This window comes from Neodiprion pinetum, chromosome 6, assembly GCF_021155775.2.
Source record: "Neodiprion pinetum isolate iyNeoPine1 chromosome 6, iyNeoPine1.2, whole genome shotgun sequence".
NCBI lineage: Eukaryota > Metazoa > Arthropoda > Insecta > Hymenoptera > Diprionidae > Neodiprion > Neodiprion pinetum.
Genome location: NC_060237.1, coordinates 8,968,289 through 8,984,934, shown reverse-complemented (window position 1 = coordinate 8,984,934; position 16,646 = coordinate 8,968,289). Strand labels below are relative to the sequence as shown.

Below are 16,646 nucleotides of genomic sequence, written 5' to 3'. Positions count from 1 at the left end.
AGAGGACCAGCCTCTTAACAGGCGCTGGGAGACCCGGGTTTGCTTTTAGTTGGCGACTCGAGCTATAAGGTACAATTACTCGAAATCCTCTCGCCCCCAGCCCGCAGCTACTCACTCTATGGCCCATCCCTCGGGGGCGGACAGACACGCGTGAAAGTACCTGCATGCGCCTGAAAATAAATCGTCCGAGCATAATATACGTGCATATACTATTGTCGTTGTACGATATGATGCGAATATGCGAGCTCTCGTAACGGAGGAAACGCGACACGGTGCGCAGAATGCCGGATTATTTAAACTATCGAGGAGTCGAAATTTTGATGATTTTCTTGGAATAAGAAAATCCGATCCAAGACACTTTCGAATGTTAGAAGGATTTGGAATTTCATAAAACTGAGCTTTACACGTTTTTGCCTCTTTCGAGTAACGAAGTCCTGTCTATAAATCAAACTTTGGGAACGACGGAGCTTGCAGTTGGAATTGCGTGGCTCGCATATTTTAATTAGCTTGTAAAAAATCACACGATCTGTATAACTATAATGAAACATTGTGATATTTCGTCTGCTTTGAGTCTGGGACACGACGAACAGCAATATTAAGGAATAAATTAACCTTAAGGCTACTTCGGTAAAACTAGCAAATCAGACAAAATCCAAACACAGCGATCATTTTCAGAGGTTTTGTTTTATTGCGTTGATGCAGTTATTATGAAATCAGCGATTGACGCCATGTATCATCAAATCTGACGAAGTACAAACTGTAACTGTATTAATTTGATAACAGCTGTGGTGGTTAAAATTATAAAATAACTTGGGCTTAATTGAACGTAAACGATGAGTGAACCACGGTGATTCGAAGCATTTTGATACGTCATAGCTTCGACGCTGTTTTCAGAAGAGATGGGTAGTATTTTCATTCGCACTTACAATCCGTACAAGTGCACTGTCCCTCGCTCTTACACTCGCACTTATCTGCAATAAGAAAATTCAAGATAATTACATGCAACGCGTGAGAATTCGTAGAAAAAAAATCGGAATATCTATAGTATATTAATCGTAGTTATTTATAATCATCGACGATATGATGAAAATTTATCACGGTGAATACTAATTGCAAGCCTGCACATAATAATTCTCATTTAATTGTAAGATACCGATAATCGCCAATGATTTTTAATATCTTATCATGTGCCGTGTCTTTCAATTGCCTATCTTTTAATAATACACATTTATAGGTATATCTTTAGATACATTATAGTACTACCTTGTGCGGTGTCGCAACATTCGCAATCGGTACCGCATTTGCAGTCACTGCAGACATCTGTAAAAGACGTAGATGGAAATAATTTATACCGATTCCTATACTCCCAGATACATTAACTGCGTTCAATTGGTGGATGTGATCAATTGCCGTTGGAAAACGTTACAGAAACATCAGACGTATTTTTCTTAAGTAAAAGGATTTATTTAAAGAAGACAAAAAACATTCCATCCTGATTGGATTGTTTGAGGTGGATATACCCGTGTTCAAATATTAATCCTAAGTAAAATATACTTGGAAACTTCTTTTTGGGTTAGAATTTTCGAATAATTTAGTCCGGTTCAGTTACGATTTTATTTTCGTGTGAAAATTTTAATGCAAACTGTCTTATGCTGTGATGCAGATCAACTCGTCAAATGACAACTGAATTATTAGCTAATTTAAAAAAAATTATTCTTCAAACAAATAGTAAAATTTGTATATGACGCAAAAGTTGATTTATATGAAATTTTTTCAAAAACAACTACTCGAGGACTAATATGTAGAAATATATTAAATATGCAAAAAAATAAGTAAGTGACAAATGTAATCCACAAAACCGGCATGAATAACTCCTAATGTACATGTAATTCAACAATTTACAATCATATTGAATTTAGTAACGTTATCGTAACGATTCATGCTGCGGAAAAACCGTTACTTCGCGATATTGGAATTGTCTAAAATTCGGGAAACCGTAATAGAACAAAACACACTCGTATTTCCAAATCTTAGTTCCTTAAAAATCATTGTAAAATGAATAAACTGATGATTTTTCCCCAACGTTTCGTTACGATAACATAACTAACTTCCAACTCATAATTTACAAGGTTTTCAAAGTATAAAACTTGGAGCATTACCAAGGGCTAAGAAATATGAAAAAAATAAAGAGCCGCTTACCTTTGCACTTTTCACAGGGTCCAGGCATTTTTGAGTTTACTTACTGGTTCTCGGTAAACTTTGAAAGTTAAAAATCACTGAGAGGTTTCGAGGAGCTTCTGAAGACCGTGCTCTCGGCACGATCTATTTACGCAGTTATATTCACTCTGTAATCAACGGGTGTTGCTGCAGGACGTGTGCAATATTACGCGTAGGAGATTGTTCGTTATCGGAATGTCGCTGCAACGCAACGCCTCTTCACCTTACCTTGAGTGTAAATATTTTTAAAAAAATTATGTTTGCCACACATTTGCAATGCGATAAGCAACTTATTACGCGGTAATTCAAACTGCTTTTATACGTAGAGAAATTTCATGCGAACCCGTCGAACGTCTGACCCTAACCACTTCTGATTTTGTTTAAAAAGTTTTCTGCGATTGCTCAATTATTTACAAATATTTGCAGTCATTTTGAAAAGGAATCTTTTTTAAGATTCTCAAAAAATTCTCAGAAACTGTATTTTTCATTCCAAAAATTTCAAGACCGGACCCACAATGCGCCGATGTGTTTTTCTCCATTTTTTTTTAGCACTTTCAATATTTTTGGTCATCTAAAACATTGTTTGAACGGTCTGAAATTTCCGGAAAGATTCTCAAAACTTCTGTCTTTCGCTCGCAACATTTCTAGACCGGTTCCATTGTGAAGGGATTTTAATTTTTTTTTTACATTTTTTTGCACATTCAACTATTTTTATCAACTTCGTGATGAAACCAGTCTAGAAACGTTAAAAGTGAAAAATTGAAGTTTTTAAAATTTGAACTGAATTTTCTAACTGTTTAAACCACATTCATATTGAACCAAAAAATTAAGAGTGCTAAAAAAAAAGAGACAAAAGTCGGCTCATCATGAATTTTTTGAAAAAGAAAATAGAGTTTTTCAGAATTTTATAAAAGGTCCTTTTCAAATTTACTCTGAATATTTGTAAATAATTAACCAGTTAAATAATAAATCTAAAAAAATCAGGGTACTGTACAAAGTTGAGACAATTTCAGGAAATTTGTTGAACAAAATCAAAAATGGTGAGGGTCAATCGTTGGTTGGATTCGCATAGAATTCCCCATACATTTATTCAATCCTAAGTTTTATCATGCTTTCATATGTACGCCCCGTGTGCAATCCATTGTTTCATTACGTTCATTGAATGCAACATTCCGCGTATTTTTCCTCAGCTGATTAACGTCTCACGTTCATCGCGTTAATCAAACCATATTAAAATAGATATGGATACGTCAGAATAGTAATAAATTATACCAACGTATTTTCTTTAAACTTCCACTGACCAACGTAATGATGTTGCATTGAACGAATCTGCAGCAATATGTAAGGACTATTCATTCGACAGTAGCTCAGTTTTCGTTCTTGAAAGATAGCAAATGTGTTTCTGTGGCACAATATACGTCAAATTCTAAATAAATTAATTACCAGTATTGTATAGCTCTAAGGAACGATGCTTCTTTTGCTTGCAACTTGTTTTCCCCTCGTATACATACTATGCTGATAGTTATATTTTTAATGAAGAAATCAACAAACTTGGTAGGTCAAGAGTTAATTATGCATCATTATCTCAATAAAAGTATGATAATTGATTAATTACGTTTCGCCGCAGAAGATAGAAGTCGGCGTGAGGTTTTTCATTGGGATGACCGTAGAGCCTGCCGAATGTTTCGAGACATCGTATTTCTGATATGCAATAGAAATTACACTGATTCTTTATAACGTAAATTGCAAGCAAAGCCTGCGAGAATTTTTCTCATCCATTTACTACACATAGAGACGTCAGATACGATACTTTGTAGCATGCAAATGTCAGTAAGAAAGATTTTCGCTAAACTTCGAACTGCATCAACAATATAGTAGAAAAGTCAATTATTACAAAATAAGAATAAAAACTTGAATAGAACCAAGTAAAACTTATGAATTTTATAATCATATTCTTCATTTCTTTACAATACTAAATTATCCCACAATATCTAGTCAGATTGTTCTTATCCAATGTCTGCTCAGTATTTCACATGTCGCTTGGCAAGAAAATCATACTTCTGCATAGCGTTAGTCATTGCACGTGGAAAATTTTTAAAAACTCATTTGTGAAGTAAATTTTTCGACAGCTCAAAAAACAGCGGTAAACAACAAATGTTGGTAATCCTGTTACTGCTTTATCGATGGAGCCAATAACAACAATGGTGTTGCCTTCGGTAGAATCGCGAGAACTTTCGATGAGCTTAGAATGGTCGATAAGATGCCATGACTCGGTATATTAATTATAGAAGAACAACGCTAACATCTTTCGCTAACTGAGGTATGTCGGACAAACCCAATATCATTGCAGTTTTACGTAAAACTGAAACAGCTAACTACACTAATTGTAAGCAGCCTCTGATTCGAAATAGGAACTTGGAGCTAATTTTAGTGGTAACCGCATGTCGGTAACAATTCCTTACTTACCATCATGAAAACAGTGGACAACGATGAGGCTGAAGTTAGCAGCGTAACGTGACGACACATCGGGATAAAAAAATCGTCATCATTGGGCAATTTGGAATGACTTTCAAGGAGTTGGCTTTTCGAAATAATAGTATACTCTGTTCGTACTGGTTTACTAAATTTCGGATATTCCTGAAGGGTGAACTAGCGATTTTTCCTAAACATGCATCGTTACAGTGACGTTACTAGCTTCATCCTTATAGATAATGCAAAGCATATTTACCAAAAAGAACTGCTACTGCTGAGAGCAGTGATTGAGAATGAACCAACTGTGCACACAAAACGCGCGTTATTTCAGAATTTCATTAAAGAACAATCTTTGAACAATCTGAGGTAACATGTGGATACCGAATTTCCACAAAGATTTAACAAACAGAAATACGACTAATATAGTTTTTCGTTTACAATTAGATAGACAGTACCTGACAATTATTGTGGCTTATGAAATTGTTTCGATCGATATTTCCTAACAATGAGATTAAAGACGGCACGTTTATTAACGTGAGGAGAAATTTTTCCTTTTTCAATTCCATTTTCTCTCATAGAAAGGTGAATCTAATTCTATAGAACGGAATTATGACCAGTGTTCGAAATATTTCGCGATCCAACCTTCGTCATCAGATCATAATGATCCTGTTACTACGTACTTTTTTCACGACGAGAATCTAAGATTAATGAAATATTTTTAATGGCATTTACTTACATTTTTCCGAAGAACCAATCGGCATTCAATTCGTATCTGCAATCACATAACTCACATTACACTATACATCGAACACAAGTTTAATATTCGCAGGATGCAGACTATTATTTACGCGCTACACTTGACTTCACTCAGCGTCAACTACCCGCGTGTTGGAAAATACCTTTGACGGAATATGCGAGAAATTAATGCGCTGTATGGTCTGAACAACAATGACAAGTTAAATTGCCGAATATGTCACTCTGGCAAGAAAGCACTCACCAATTCACAATGCACTACGGAAAATACAATTTATACGACGCGACACAATGTTAGAATGCGTTCTTCGCCGGTCGCTCGCCGTAAGAGAAATAAAATGACACATGCGAATCGCTTCAGAGTCGACGCACTTCACACCGGATCGATTACGCATGCCGAAAACTTGATCTACACACGATGAAGTTGCCTTTGAATTGTCGCGGCAAGCGTTCGAAATTCAAAACTGAATCAACCCGTGAAAGCTGTTAGCTACTTCTTCGTTTCTAGTCTCTAATAATGCCAATACCCGGTGTGTACGCCGCTATTTTCTTCATTCTGTGATATGTTATAGCACATAGATTTATAATTAGAAGCAAATTTCCATTTGAACTTGTACAAATTGAACTTCTACTCCTTCTAATAGTTTGTTCTATCAATAATATGATAAGTTAACAATAACGAGGTGATAACATCAAGTAATGCGAAATTTCCATGGTAATATTCTTTTCCCCGTATACACGTTATTGTTCCTAGATAGATAAAAACAAATGTTCATCGAGCAAAATGTGTACAGTAACATAGGATATTTGTAAGTTCCTTATATATTTCCTAATCATGGATGCACCCCAAAATGGATGTACAAACCGCCTCATCCTAGGTGACTGTAATTATTTCGTTCGTAAAAAAAAATAAATAAAGGCAACTGAATCATTAATAATTAAAGTTAGTTACATGTAGATTCCAGAAAGTAATAGGTACAACAGGTAAGTAAAAAGAGAAAAATAGTTGCAACTACTGTTTTTTCAGATGGAAAAAACTAAGATACTACAAGATATCCTCGACGATCCTTGAAACTAATAAAAAGTTATTATAGTTGTCCAATAAAGAGTAAATGTAAACAATACAGAATTGGAAATAGGGTACGTTTCTATACTATCCAGCGCAGAAAGTAGCACATTACGCACAGTGCTTGTATACACATATTTTTGATTCAACACGAAATCTGCATTCAAACATCGTCTACTAACATTCTAAGAACAATGAACAAATATAGATTAAACATGCATGAAATAACTGTAAGTTTCCAACATTAAAGGTGAAGTTTTCATAACTGCTTCGATCCCTGGGATATTATTGAACACAACAGGAAACGATAAATCGATATTCAAAACTGAGCTATTTCGACATGTATTTATTATTTATATTTGTATTATTATATTGCCGATATGTTTTTCTAAACATATTGTGCGTGTTTGGTGTTATTATTTTTATATATGTACTAGAAATTAATATTGGTGGGTTTCAATTATATACCTATAAAATTGTACAATTTCTCGGTTGTATACTCCCTATAAATTTGAAGCTCCGCTTCAAACTTTGTAATAATATTGGTCTGTGTTACAATTTGCTGCATCTTTTTTACATATTGCATTACGTCCTAATAATCAACACTTTTGCCCCCTGTTCTACACGCTTCAATATTATTTTCCAATTCTATGACATAGGATTTAGTATTCACTTTGATGTCACCAAAATATATTTTTCTCAATCAATAATTTTCGAGTTTCAATATTTTACTATACAAAACTTGCAGTTGATATCAGTACATAATACCAACAAGTTTTATCAATTTCATTTTCAATGAATACATTCAGGGCTGATCTTTCTTCAAATTGTAAAAATTTCAACACAATAAGAAAACAGTTATGAAAAATATTGACAATCAGCAAAAAGTGATGCTATTTTCATGCGAAATCTGACAATGACTCGAACCAAAAAGCTCACAAAAATTCATATTACATTCAAAAGATTTTACTAAACAGGCATTCCGTGTAAAACTCTTTTTGTTTCGAACTGAATGATTAGGAGTTCACATGAATACATATTTTAAGTTTGACAACTGAAAGATATAACTGCTATATTCGGAAAACGAAGAAACTGAAAACTTTTTACAAAGATATGAATCATGTTGGGACAATGCCGAATGCTTTGTTTACCTTGTCCATTCGTATGACATGCATTGAAACAATTATGTCCGTATAGTATCTATTATAAGTTGCGGGATGATAAGAAATAAGACCTCAATTATCAGACCGCAATAATTTACAAATAATTTAAGTGAAGGTCCAAAACATCAATAGTCAAATTTCAAAATGCAAAAGGATACAAGATAAACAAATAAAAGGGCTTACAACTAAAATGATTCGTAATAATGGATGATCTGTTCCGGGATAGTTAAATTCATTCGTATAATTTGGTATCTGATTATTAGGCCTTTCGGTTAAAAAAATTATTGTTGCCTAGTGAACCTCGAAAAATTACAATGTTAATAAAAGTGAATAAAAATTGCATTAATTGTGCTTAATTAATTGACTGTGACCACTGCTTTAGTGATACGTCAACAAGAAAACTCTATCCCTTAAAAATAGAACTAAAAAACATTAAAATATTGATATTTTATAAAAATAAAAATATATGTGTATATGTATAGTTATTTATGTACATACTTATGTATGTATGTAGTACATATATGTATAGTTATATAATATGTATATGGCATGCAGTGTCTCTAATATTTAAATCCGCCAATTATAATATTACTATTATTTGACCTATCAGCACTCACATATTTGACAGAAATTGCTATTTTGTACAGTATATATTTACGGGCGTATATATCAGTATATAATGTGTAAAGAGCTGTTACCAGCAATCAGAGAATATCTGACTTGTCTAAAAATTTGTCCTGAATAAGTTTGTGACACAGTTTTGAAATAAACACAAGAAACGAGAAAGAAAATTTAACCTCCTAACTACACGATTATGTGAAATATTTAGCATATTTATGTGTAAGTATATATGTATTAGAGTGTCCCAAAAAAACCGACTATTTTTTTTTTTTCAAAGAACATTGAAAAATCGTCAGAGTATCTCTAGAAAATGACCCTGTGAAAATATAAGCTCTTAATATTAATATTTAGAGGTGGCGATTTGTAATTTTCTATTTCCCATTTAAATAACATGGGAAAATTTTTTTTTGAACCTTGGAATTTTGTGATGGGATAACGAGCTACTTCATAAGTATGACAAAATCAGGTCTTATAGGAAATTTGATGCTCTACAAAAAAGGTCTGATTGACATTTTGCGTAAATCCAGCCGTTTCAAAAATATCGAGCCTCAAACTTCGGACTGTTTAAAATTATGCTTTTTTTTTCGTAAATACAACAAAAATTAATTTATATGTATTATAAACCCAGAATCATCAACTGAACAATAAATATATGCATATATTTGACGGAATGCAGATCCGAAATTATTAATAATTTGACAAATGATAATTTTTATTGATTTTTAGCGAAAAATATTTACTTACCTAGAAAAAATCAATGAAAATTATCATTTGTCAAATTATTAATAATTTCGGATCTGCATTCCGTCAAATATATGCATATATTTTTTGTTCAGTTGATGATTCTGGGTTTATAATACATATAAATTAATTTTTGTTGTATTTACGAAAAAAAAAGCATAATTCAACTGAACAATAAATATATGCATATATTTGACGGAATGCAGATCCGAAATTATTAATAATTTGACAAATGATAATTTTTATTGATTTTTAGCGAAAAATATTTACTTACCTAGAAAAAATCAATGAAAATTATCATTTGTCAAATTATTAATAATTTCGGATCTGCATTCCGTCAAATATATGCATATATTTTTTGTTCAGTTGATGATTCTGGGTTTATAATACATATAAATTAATTTTTGTTGTATTTACGAAAAAAAAAGCATAATTTTAAACAGTCCGAAGTTTGAGGCTCGATATTTTTGAAACGGCTGGATTTACGCAAAATGTCAATCAGACCTTTTTTGTAGAGCATCAAATTTCCTATAAGACCTGATTTTGTCATACTTATGAAGTAGCTCGTTATCCCATCACAAAATTCCAAGGTTCAAAAAAAAATTTTCCCATGTTACTTAAATGGGAAATAGAAAATTACAAATCGCCACCTCTAAATATTAATATTAAGAGCTTATATTTTCACAGGGTCATTTTCTAGAGATACTCTGACGATTTTTCAATGTTCTTTGAAAAAAAAAAAATAGTCGGTTTTTTTGGGACACTCTAATATGTATATTGTATATGTATACCTAGCACAGATTAACGATAGATATTAAACATTAAAGTATAGGCACGTTCATATATTATAATATATTTGTCTATTATTATAATTATATATTAGCTAGAAGCAATATATTTTATCAAACGCAAGAATTTTATGAAACTCGACAGCGCGTTTGTTTCAAAATTCGTTGCAAATTTTAAAGACAAAGAGTTGCACATCGTTGAGACTTTCTTATACGGAGTACTAACTTTTGTATTCATCATTATGAAATGATAATGTTATCAAAGTTATCCTGGCAATTATTGTAAAAAAAGAAAGTCTTTATGATAATATTATAATATTGAAACTGATACTTTTCAGAATATAGTGAATTTTTCTGACTTTTCATCTCTGCAAATTACACGCAATTTAATCGTAGTTGAAAATAAAAACTCTTAAAGGTGATACAAAATAATGCAGATTTTTATCGAAGACACTTTTTTTCTATCACGATTGAAATTATTATTAAGTTTATCATTATATTTTTGGTTTACTAAAATATTGCTATCAAACTCCGATAACTTTTACCTCTGAATCAAATATCAGCACATACTAAATACCACTAATACCAACATGCATTGGAGACGCATCTCTCAAAAACATTAAACAAATGTGCAACAAAGTGATTCTGCTATAAGAATAACACATTAAGAGTTCCGTCAAAATTTTGATGAATCATGATTAAGTTTGAAAAAAATTTAGTCTAAAGTATTGGAGAAGCAATTTCAAGTATTCTGGATATACGCTGAAGACGTCTTTCACATAACTATTGGCTTTAGTATTTTCTCAGACAAAAATATGGGAGAATTTTGTAGAAGTTCCTGAATCCCAAACAGTGATTTCGTCGAATTAAAATTATTAAAAATGTGAAAAATAGCGGCTTTACTCATTCTAAGTCCCTGAGATTGTAAATTCGACAAAAAATAAAATTATAAGTCCTAAAGAAATCGTTGAATTCTGTGCCAACTGCTCGCGATTCCACATTAGCTTGCGCTTTCGATATTTACGCATATCATTGTAGGATTGATCAGTAAGTTTGACGTTTTTATCACGTTATACTTTGCTATCCCACACAATAACTTTCTCCAGCAATTTTCAAAATTGTCAGAATGTTGCATCGGCATACGATATTCTAAATTATTCAATTTTATCGATTTATATTCTCAGGTGTGACGACTCATTAGATCCAGCAATGCCCTACGATTTATCTAGCTGTCAATGTTATGTCTCTGTTAATTAGTTTTAATCAATATTATATACTGACAACTACCATTTCCCACACCGTCAGTTCCTTTTCATCCATAGATAAAAAAAAAGTTGTCAATACTTATCATTTTTCTACACGCAATTCAAGAAATCTTGGGAGTCTAAATACGCGAATAAGGTGCAATGCAACGAATATCAGTTGGTGAATTTGAATTGTTACTGTTTTGAACGGTTTCCATCGATGAGGATTTATAGTCAAGCAACTCATTTCACAGTTATCTTTTCTGAAATAAAAAACAGAAAAAAGAAACATAATTAAAGATAAATATACAGCCCTTTAAGGTCTTCTGAGATCATTAACACGTCGAAACGCGTACTAAGATTTTTCCGTCAATAATACTAATGTAATAAACAAAAAACCGAATCAGATTGAAATTAGTCAACTGCATAAATTCAATTTTTTGAGATGGGGTAGACTTCATTTGTGCCTTTTTAATAATTGGCTTCCATTGCGATAATTTATTGCATCGATAAACGTAAGCATGTTTATAAAGTACGACTGTTAAATTGCTATACATGTATGGTGACAGAGTGACCATCTCTTTAGACTCTGTGGCTTTCTCAATGAGATGCTACTAAATATGACATAAACTCAAACAACACCATTAAAATTGCTGCCTTCGCAGTCAGAAGTGAGTTGTAAGTAATGTTGGTTAATTTATCAGCCAATTAGAGTACACGGAGCAAAGAATACGATATGTATTGCACCTAACAAGAATGAAAAATAAAAAGATACGCACCTCATATATATATATATATATATATACACACAGTCTATGAATAAATTGTGCTATGAAATTAAGGTCACTATTATAAAAGTTATACCATCCCGTCCTACGACTCAAATTATTCCTTTCTAATTCAATTACAGTATCACCCGTTTATCGTTATCAAAGAAATCGGCGCAACATGCATTTCTTTGTATTCCACTTTCCGATTCCTATGATTTTCCAGGATAGAGAGTGTCTTATATCCTATTTAAAATCAAATCATGACACGCCACATTAAGCACATTGAGTTACGTAAGTTCAGCTGTACATTGCGCTCTCTCTTCTTCTACTAATTGTCTGGTTCGATTGAAGGCCTCAGTTTTAAGAAAATCTACAGTCTTATAGACTGTTGTACTCGGGGGTGACTGGGCAGGTGGCAAAGGGGACGATACAAAACTTCCTTGCAGATCCAAGTCCAAGTATTGCAGAACTTCGAAAGAACGATGCGAGGCAGGTATAAATGTATTCTGATCTTGAAAGTAATATATCTGGAAAAGTAAATAGACAACCATGTCAAAACACATATCAATTTAATGAATAATTCGTAATTACGACCAACCGATATTTACCTCTTCTTTGTCATCGCACGTATTGTTATCCTCATCAGACGTCGACTGATGTCGAATCGACTGAGAGTGAGTTGGCGGTGTCGGACTGGGTGCCGCACGTATTCTGCCTTTACCAGGTGGCGATGCTAATTGTAATGGTCCTGGAATAAGAAATAGAAAAATATTATTTACTAGTTTGATTTCAAACTGTTATTGAAAAAACAGAATAATATTCGAATTCTGGTGTGCCTGTATCACATGGGTTATAAATTATGGTAACTTACACATATGTAGATTCCAAATAACGCATTCCGACTCATAAGTAAATTTGAATGGATTCCCACAAACTTACCATCGATAGGTGGTTTAGTGAGAGATGGCTTGAGTTTCCTGTTAATACTTGGTGGCTCAGCTGGTGAGTGCTCGGTTGAACTTGATTCCGGTACTGATAGAACAGGACCAGGTGATGGTTCATTGCTAATAATTGAGGTCGAATCACTAGTTCTTCTACCTGGTTTCAAGTCTCTGTAAACAACTGGAGGTGGTGGAGGCATTAGGGATGGTACAGCGCTCGATGAGTCTCTAGTTAGAGGACTAGGCAAGTTTGAGTACGTTGCCGTTGTTGATGATTCGGAACGTGGGCTAGATGGTTCGTCTTCGTGAAAATCGTATCGAAAAACGTGCCCATCGGAGTTTGTAGGCGCAGCATTGGAATAGCAATGCCTGCCTGGTCGACCCGCGGTATTTGTGTTTGGATCCGCATTCGATCCTGGCTGATGGGATCGAGGAAAGTCGTAAGTTTCATCGGTCACAATTGCTGTAGCCGGAGTAGATGGAGCGGGAGTGGCAGGAGTCGTGGGCTTGGAACTTTCCGCCGCACTATCAAGATTCAAATAATTATGACCAAAGTTCTCTGGCACCATATGGGGAGGTTTTGGAGGTCGTGGAGGTGCTGGTATCTTTTCTACAGCCGGAGGTGTCACTGAATCTACGATCTGAAGCTTTCCAAATCTTTTCATTACGCTCCAAGATCCAATCTCTGCATCTCCTGATACGTTGCTTGGTCTAGCTTCACCTGCTTAAAAAAATTTTCGGTTCGAGGTAAAAAATTTTTTCCTCAACCTTAAGGGATTCTTACATAATGGATCAGAATGCGAAAAAAAATTTATCAAAAGAAAGTGACGACAATTTCTAATAGGCAAATGGTGGATCAAAAACGGTGTAAAAAGAAAGTGGTCCAAATAGAAATTTCAAAAAATGACAGTAAAAGTTAATATGAATGCAAATAATAAATAAAGTAAATTTCCAACCAAAAACATTCGGAAGAATGAGTTTCTCATAGTTGAAATTCTAGGAACATCAGATAATAAATTTAATTTGTACAATCATAGTTGAGTCGATGTCAATATTATGTAACATATTACTAAAAAGCTCAAATCAATTAAATGAGCCTTTACGAAGGAATCAACACATGGATTGATTTTCTAAATACAAAATCTAATTCAAAGGAGACAGCATCTTCTTTCCTCACAAATCATTGCAAATACACTTAAATTTTGAAAGCAATATCCGTGAGTTAAAGCTGATCAATTAAGGTCAACTGCGGCTTTAATTACAAGTTTTTACTTACGAGACGAAGGAAATGTCTCCCAATTAACACTAGGAACTGGAGAAGTCCATTCATCGTCAGTAAATACACTTTCTGCATCAGTTGTAGTCGGAGATCTGGGTGGAGAGGGAGCCAACTTTCTTGGGGCATCATAATATTGTTCTGTATTCTGTCCCAGGGCAGAACTAAGAGAGCTTGTGTCGTTCAAGGAGCGGCCAGAAATGCATTCACTGATTGGAATGTAGGGTCCAGATATAGTACTGGTTGGTGAGATCGGAGGCGACTCTTGAGGCTCGAATGGAAATACTGTTGAAGAGAAAAATTAAAACATAGACAACTTTACTTTGCGTCACTGGAATGTGTTAAAAGTATATTCGTCTACACAGCAAAAATACCAAAGAACCAAAAAATGTCTTTCGTAAACAAAGATCTGCATTTTCAAATTCAATTAATATTTAATAAAGAGACAATTTGTAACAGAATTGTTAATTTAACAAGTAGTTTTAGATATAGATACTTATTTTCAGACTTACTTTGACAGTGCGGCTCATCATCCTGTGTGTAAGCTTTCAAACCGCAAACCTGGCAAACTGCATCAACCCACTTGTTCATGTCAGCTTCGCTCTCTGCCACCAGGTAGTAAGTTCTTTTCGGAGTCTTCACGTCGAACATGAACTGATATTTCTGCTTTCGATTTTCAAATCTCAAGCCAGCATCCACCTGCACATTTGTAGTTGATTAATCAACGATTATTCTCATTCTTAAATGGCAAATAACTTGTAATTTTTGGCAAAAACTAACTTTAATGACGTTTTTAGAATTTTTGGAAATAAAAATAATTACCTGCTCGCATTGATCCAAATCTATGCGGCCCTTGAGCTTTCTGCAACGTCTGTCTGTGTAATATTCCAAGAAATATTGTCCAGGCAATTCTCCGCTGTGACGGAGCGCGAACCAACGCTTTCGCCATCTCTAGAGCAATCAGTTTCGAGGTACGATACACGGTAAGAATTTGTTGAATGTTCTCCTGCTTCAATGTTGTTACGAAAAACAAATTGGGTGTGGCAGACAACAATAATTGCTTGACAAAATCAGGTGCATATGTAGCATAATAACACCAAATTGATTTAAAACAGTCCAATATCTAGATCTATCATTGATAACTTTCGTGAAACATTACTTTCTGTTGGAATTCAAATAATTGGACAGTACTGATGAAACAGGTTTATTCTGGTTGCAACAGATGCTGACTAGTTAGTTACGTTGGAATCAGTTTCAAGGAGATTCATTTTCGTTGCAGCATAATTCACAGAGCTGTGTGTCAATGAAAACTAAGATATTGAACGCTAGTGAATAAATCAGAAAAGTAAGAGTTGAAATGTATTCATTATGAGGGAAAAATATCATAATTCAAAAAAGATATAAGGAAGATTACATACGAATGAATGGAAACAGTCAAATATTATTAGATTTGCCTAAAGTAACATTATTTTTATGTGCTTCTACCAAATTACACAAATTATTCATCAACAATGCTATCTACATCTTATGACAAGTGATTCTGCACCACTTACACATAAATAAAATTACACATAAATAAGAATAAAATTAAGTATTCTAACTGAGATGTCAAAGAATACTGATAATTATGTATAATCACTTTGAGGCTTTGATTAGATGCTCTAAATAAGTTTACATTTGGAATAGTTGCCTGTAAAAATACTGGAAACAGTAGCTCAGCAAATATGACAAAGACGACTAAGATTAAAGTAAATTGACAACGAACAATGATTATTAGGAATACATCATAAATTTAAGTAGGATAAACCGAGATCTGAAGTATGTGCAATACACAGATACCTGACTAGCTGTCCGTGGTGGCGTTGAGCCAATTTCCACAGTTGAGCAAACAATCAATGATTATTAGGAAAAACCCAAGCGAATAAAAAGATTGATTCAGAATTGAATTGGAAAAGACAAGACTACAAATTTTTTTGGGGTCTCACGAGTATCCAGGTATGAGGTGGAAAGGATATCTTTCACTTCCTAGGTTAGACTGACGGTTATTTTGTTAGGAAAAATGTTAACCCATTTAAAACGGTTCGAAGTGTCCCGATCAAGAGTGGGGCTCGACGATGTATGAATCCCGTTCAATTAAAACAGGGGTTATCCGAGCGTTAAATGGGAATGATTAATTGTCGGATGATAGAAGCCCTGGTTAACGTAAACAATGGTAAGAGTCATCTTCGATTAGATTTTAGAGGAAACCTTACCGCTTTCCACAATTTTGAGGGTGGCGATTTTATGAGCCAGCCTTCGTGGACGATTTCTTGGCTTGTTTTGAGCGTATCCATGCCCTACACACTTCTTAACGAGTCGTAACGATTAATGACACATCATTGAGAAGACCGAGCGACTAACACGCACGTATTCGATCCATTTATCTATTTTTGGTCGATACACAGGCAAGTAGCTCACCAACGAGCATCGTAATCTCGACACACAACCAAAGTTAGTTTGTAAGATAAGGTTATCTCACTTCGTTCGTCACTACAGGAAGTTTGATCCACGAACGTCTAAAAGACATTGTATAAAGAACGTATAAAGCAATGGTA

General features: G+C 33.9%; 1 protein-coding gene and 1 long non-coding RNA gene across 6 annotated transcripts; both read right to left on the bottom strand.

Annotated features, from left to right (window-relative positions):
- Window positions 1-665: 665 nt before the first annotated feature.
- Window positions 666-5,701, bottom strand: LOC124221214 (uncharacterized). Of its 3 annotated transcripts, none has more exons than XR_006883766.1 (5): window positions 5,687-5,701; window positions 5,426-5,461; window positions 2,200-2,445; window positions 1,264-1,320; window positions 666-971 (listed from the first exon to the last, which is right to left on the bottom strand). It is a non-coding gene; the product is annotated as an uncharacterized lncRNA (long non-coding RNA). The 3 variants fall into 3 exon arrangements; XR_006883764.1 differs by lacking the exon at window positions 5,687-5,701 and adding an exon at window positions 3,833-3,918 and having other exon boundaries at window positions 5,426-5,440; XR_006883765.1 differs by lacking the exons at window positions 5,426-5,461; window positions 5,687-5,701 and adding an exon at window positions 3,661-3,675.
- Window positions 5,702-9,346: 3,645 nt separating this feature from the next.
- dos (daughter of sevenless) lies at window positions 9,347-16,624 on the bottom strand. 3 transcript variants are annotated; one of them, XM_046631353.2, is made up of 8 exons: window positions 16,305-16,624; window positions 14,875-15,003; window positions 14,565-14,751; window positions 14,053-14,337; window positions 12,775-13,500; window positions 12,444-12,583; window positions 12,143-12,362; window positions 9,347-11,328 (listed from the first exon to the last, which is right to left on the bottom strand). In XM_046631353.2, coding segments are annotated over exons 1-8 (1,770 nt in total). In that variant the 5' UTR covers window positions 16,386-16,624; the 3' UTR covers window positions 9,347-11,326. The 3 variants fall into 3 exon arrangements, with proteins under 3 accessions (XP_046487309.1, XP_046487307.1, XP_046487308.1); XM_046631351.2 differs by having other exon boundaries at window positions 9,347-12,362; XM_046631352.2 differs by having other exon boundaries at window positions 9,347-12,362; window positions 12,775-13,497.
- Between the last annotated feature and the right edge of the window lie 22 nt (window positions 16,625-16,646).

Bases quoted from the DNA above. Each gene is read 5' to 3' on its own strand.
- dos (XM_046631351.2), bottom strand. From the start codon at position 16,385: ATGGATACGCTCAAAACAAGCCAAGAAATCGTCCACGAAGGCTGGCTC. The intron at 15,004-16,304 runs GTAAGGTTTCCT...TGATTGCTCTAG, and splicing joins CCTCAAAATTGTGGAAAGCG to AGATGGCGAAAGCGTTGGTT. The intron at 14,338-14,564 runs GTAAGTCTGAAA...TCTCTTCAACAG, and splicing joins TGATGAGCCGCACTGTCAAA to TATTTCCATTCGAGCCTCAA.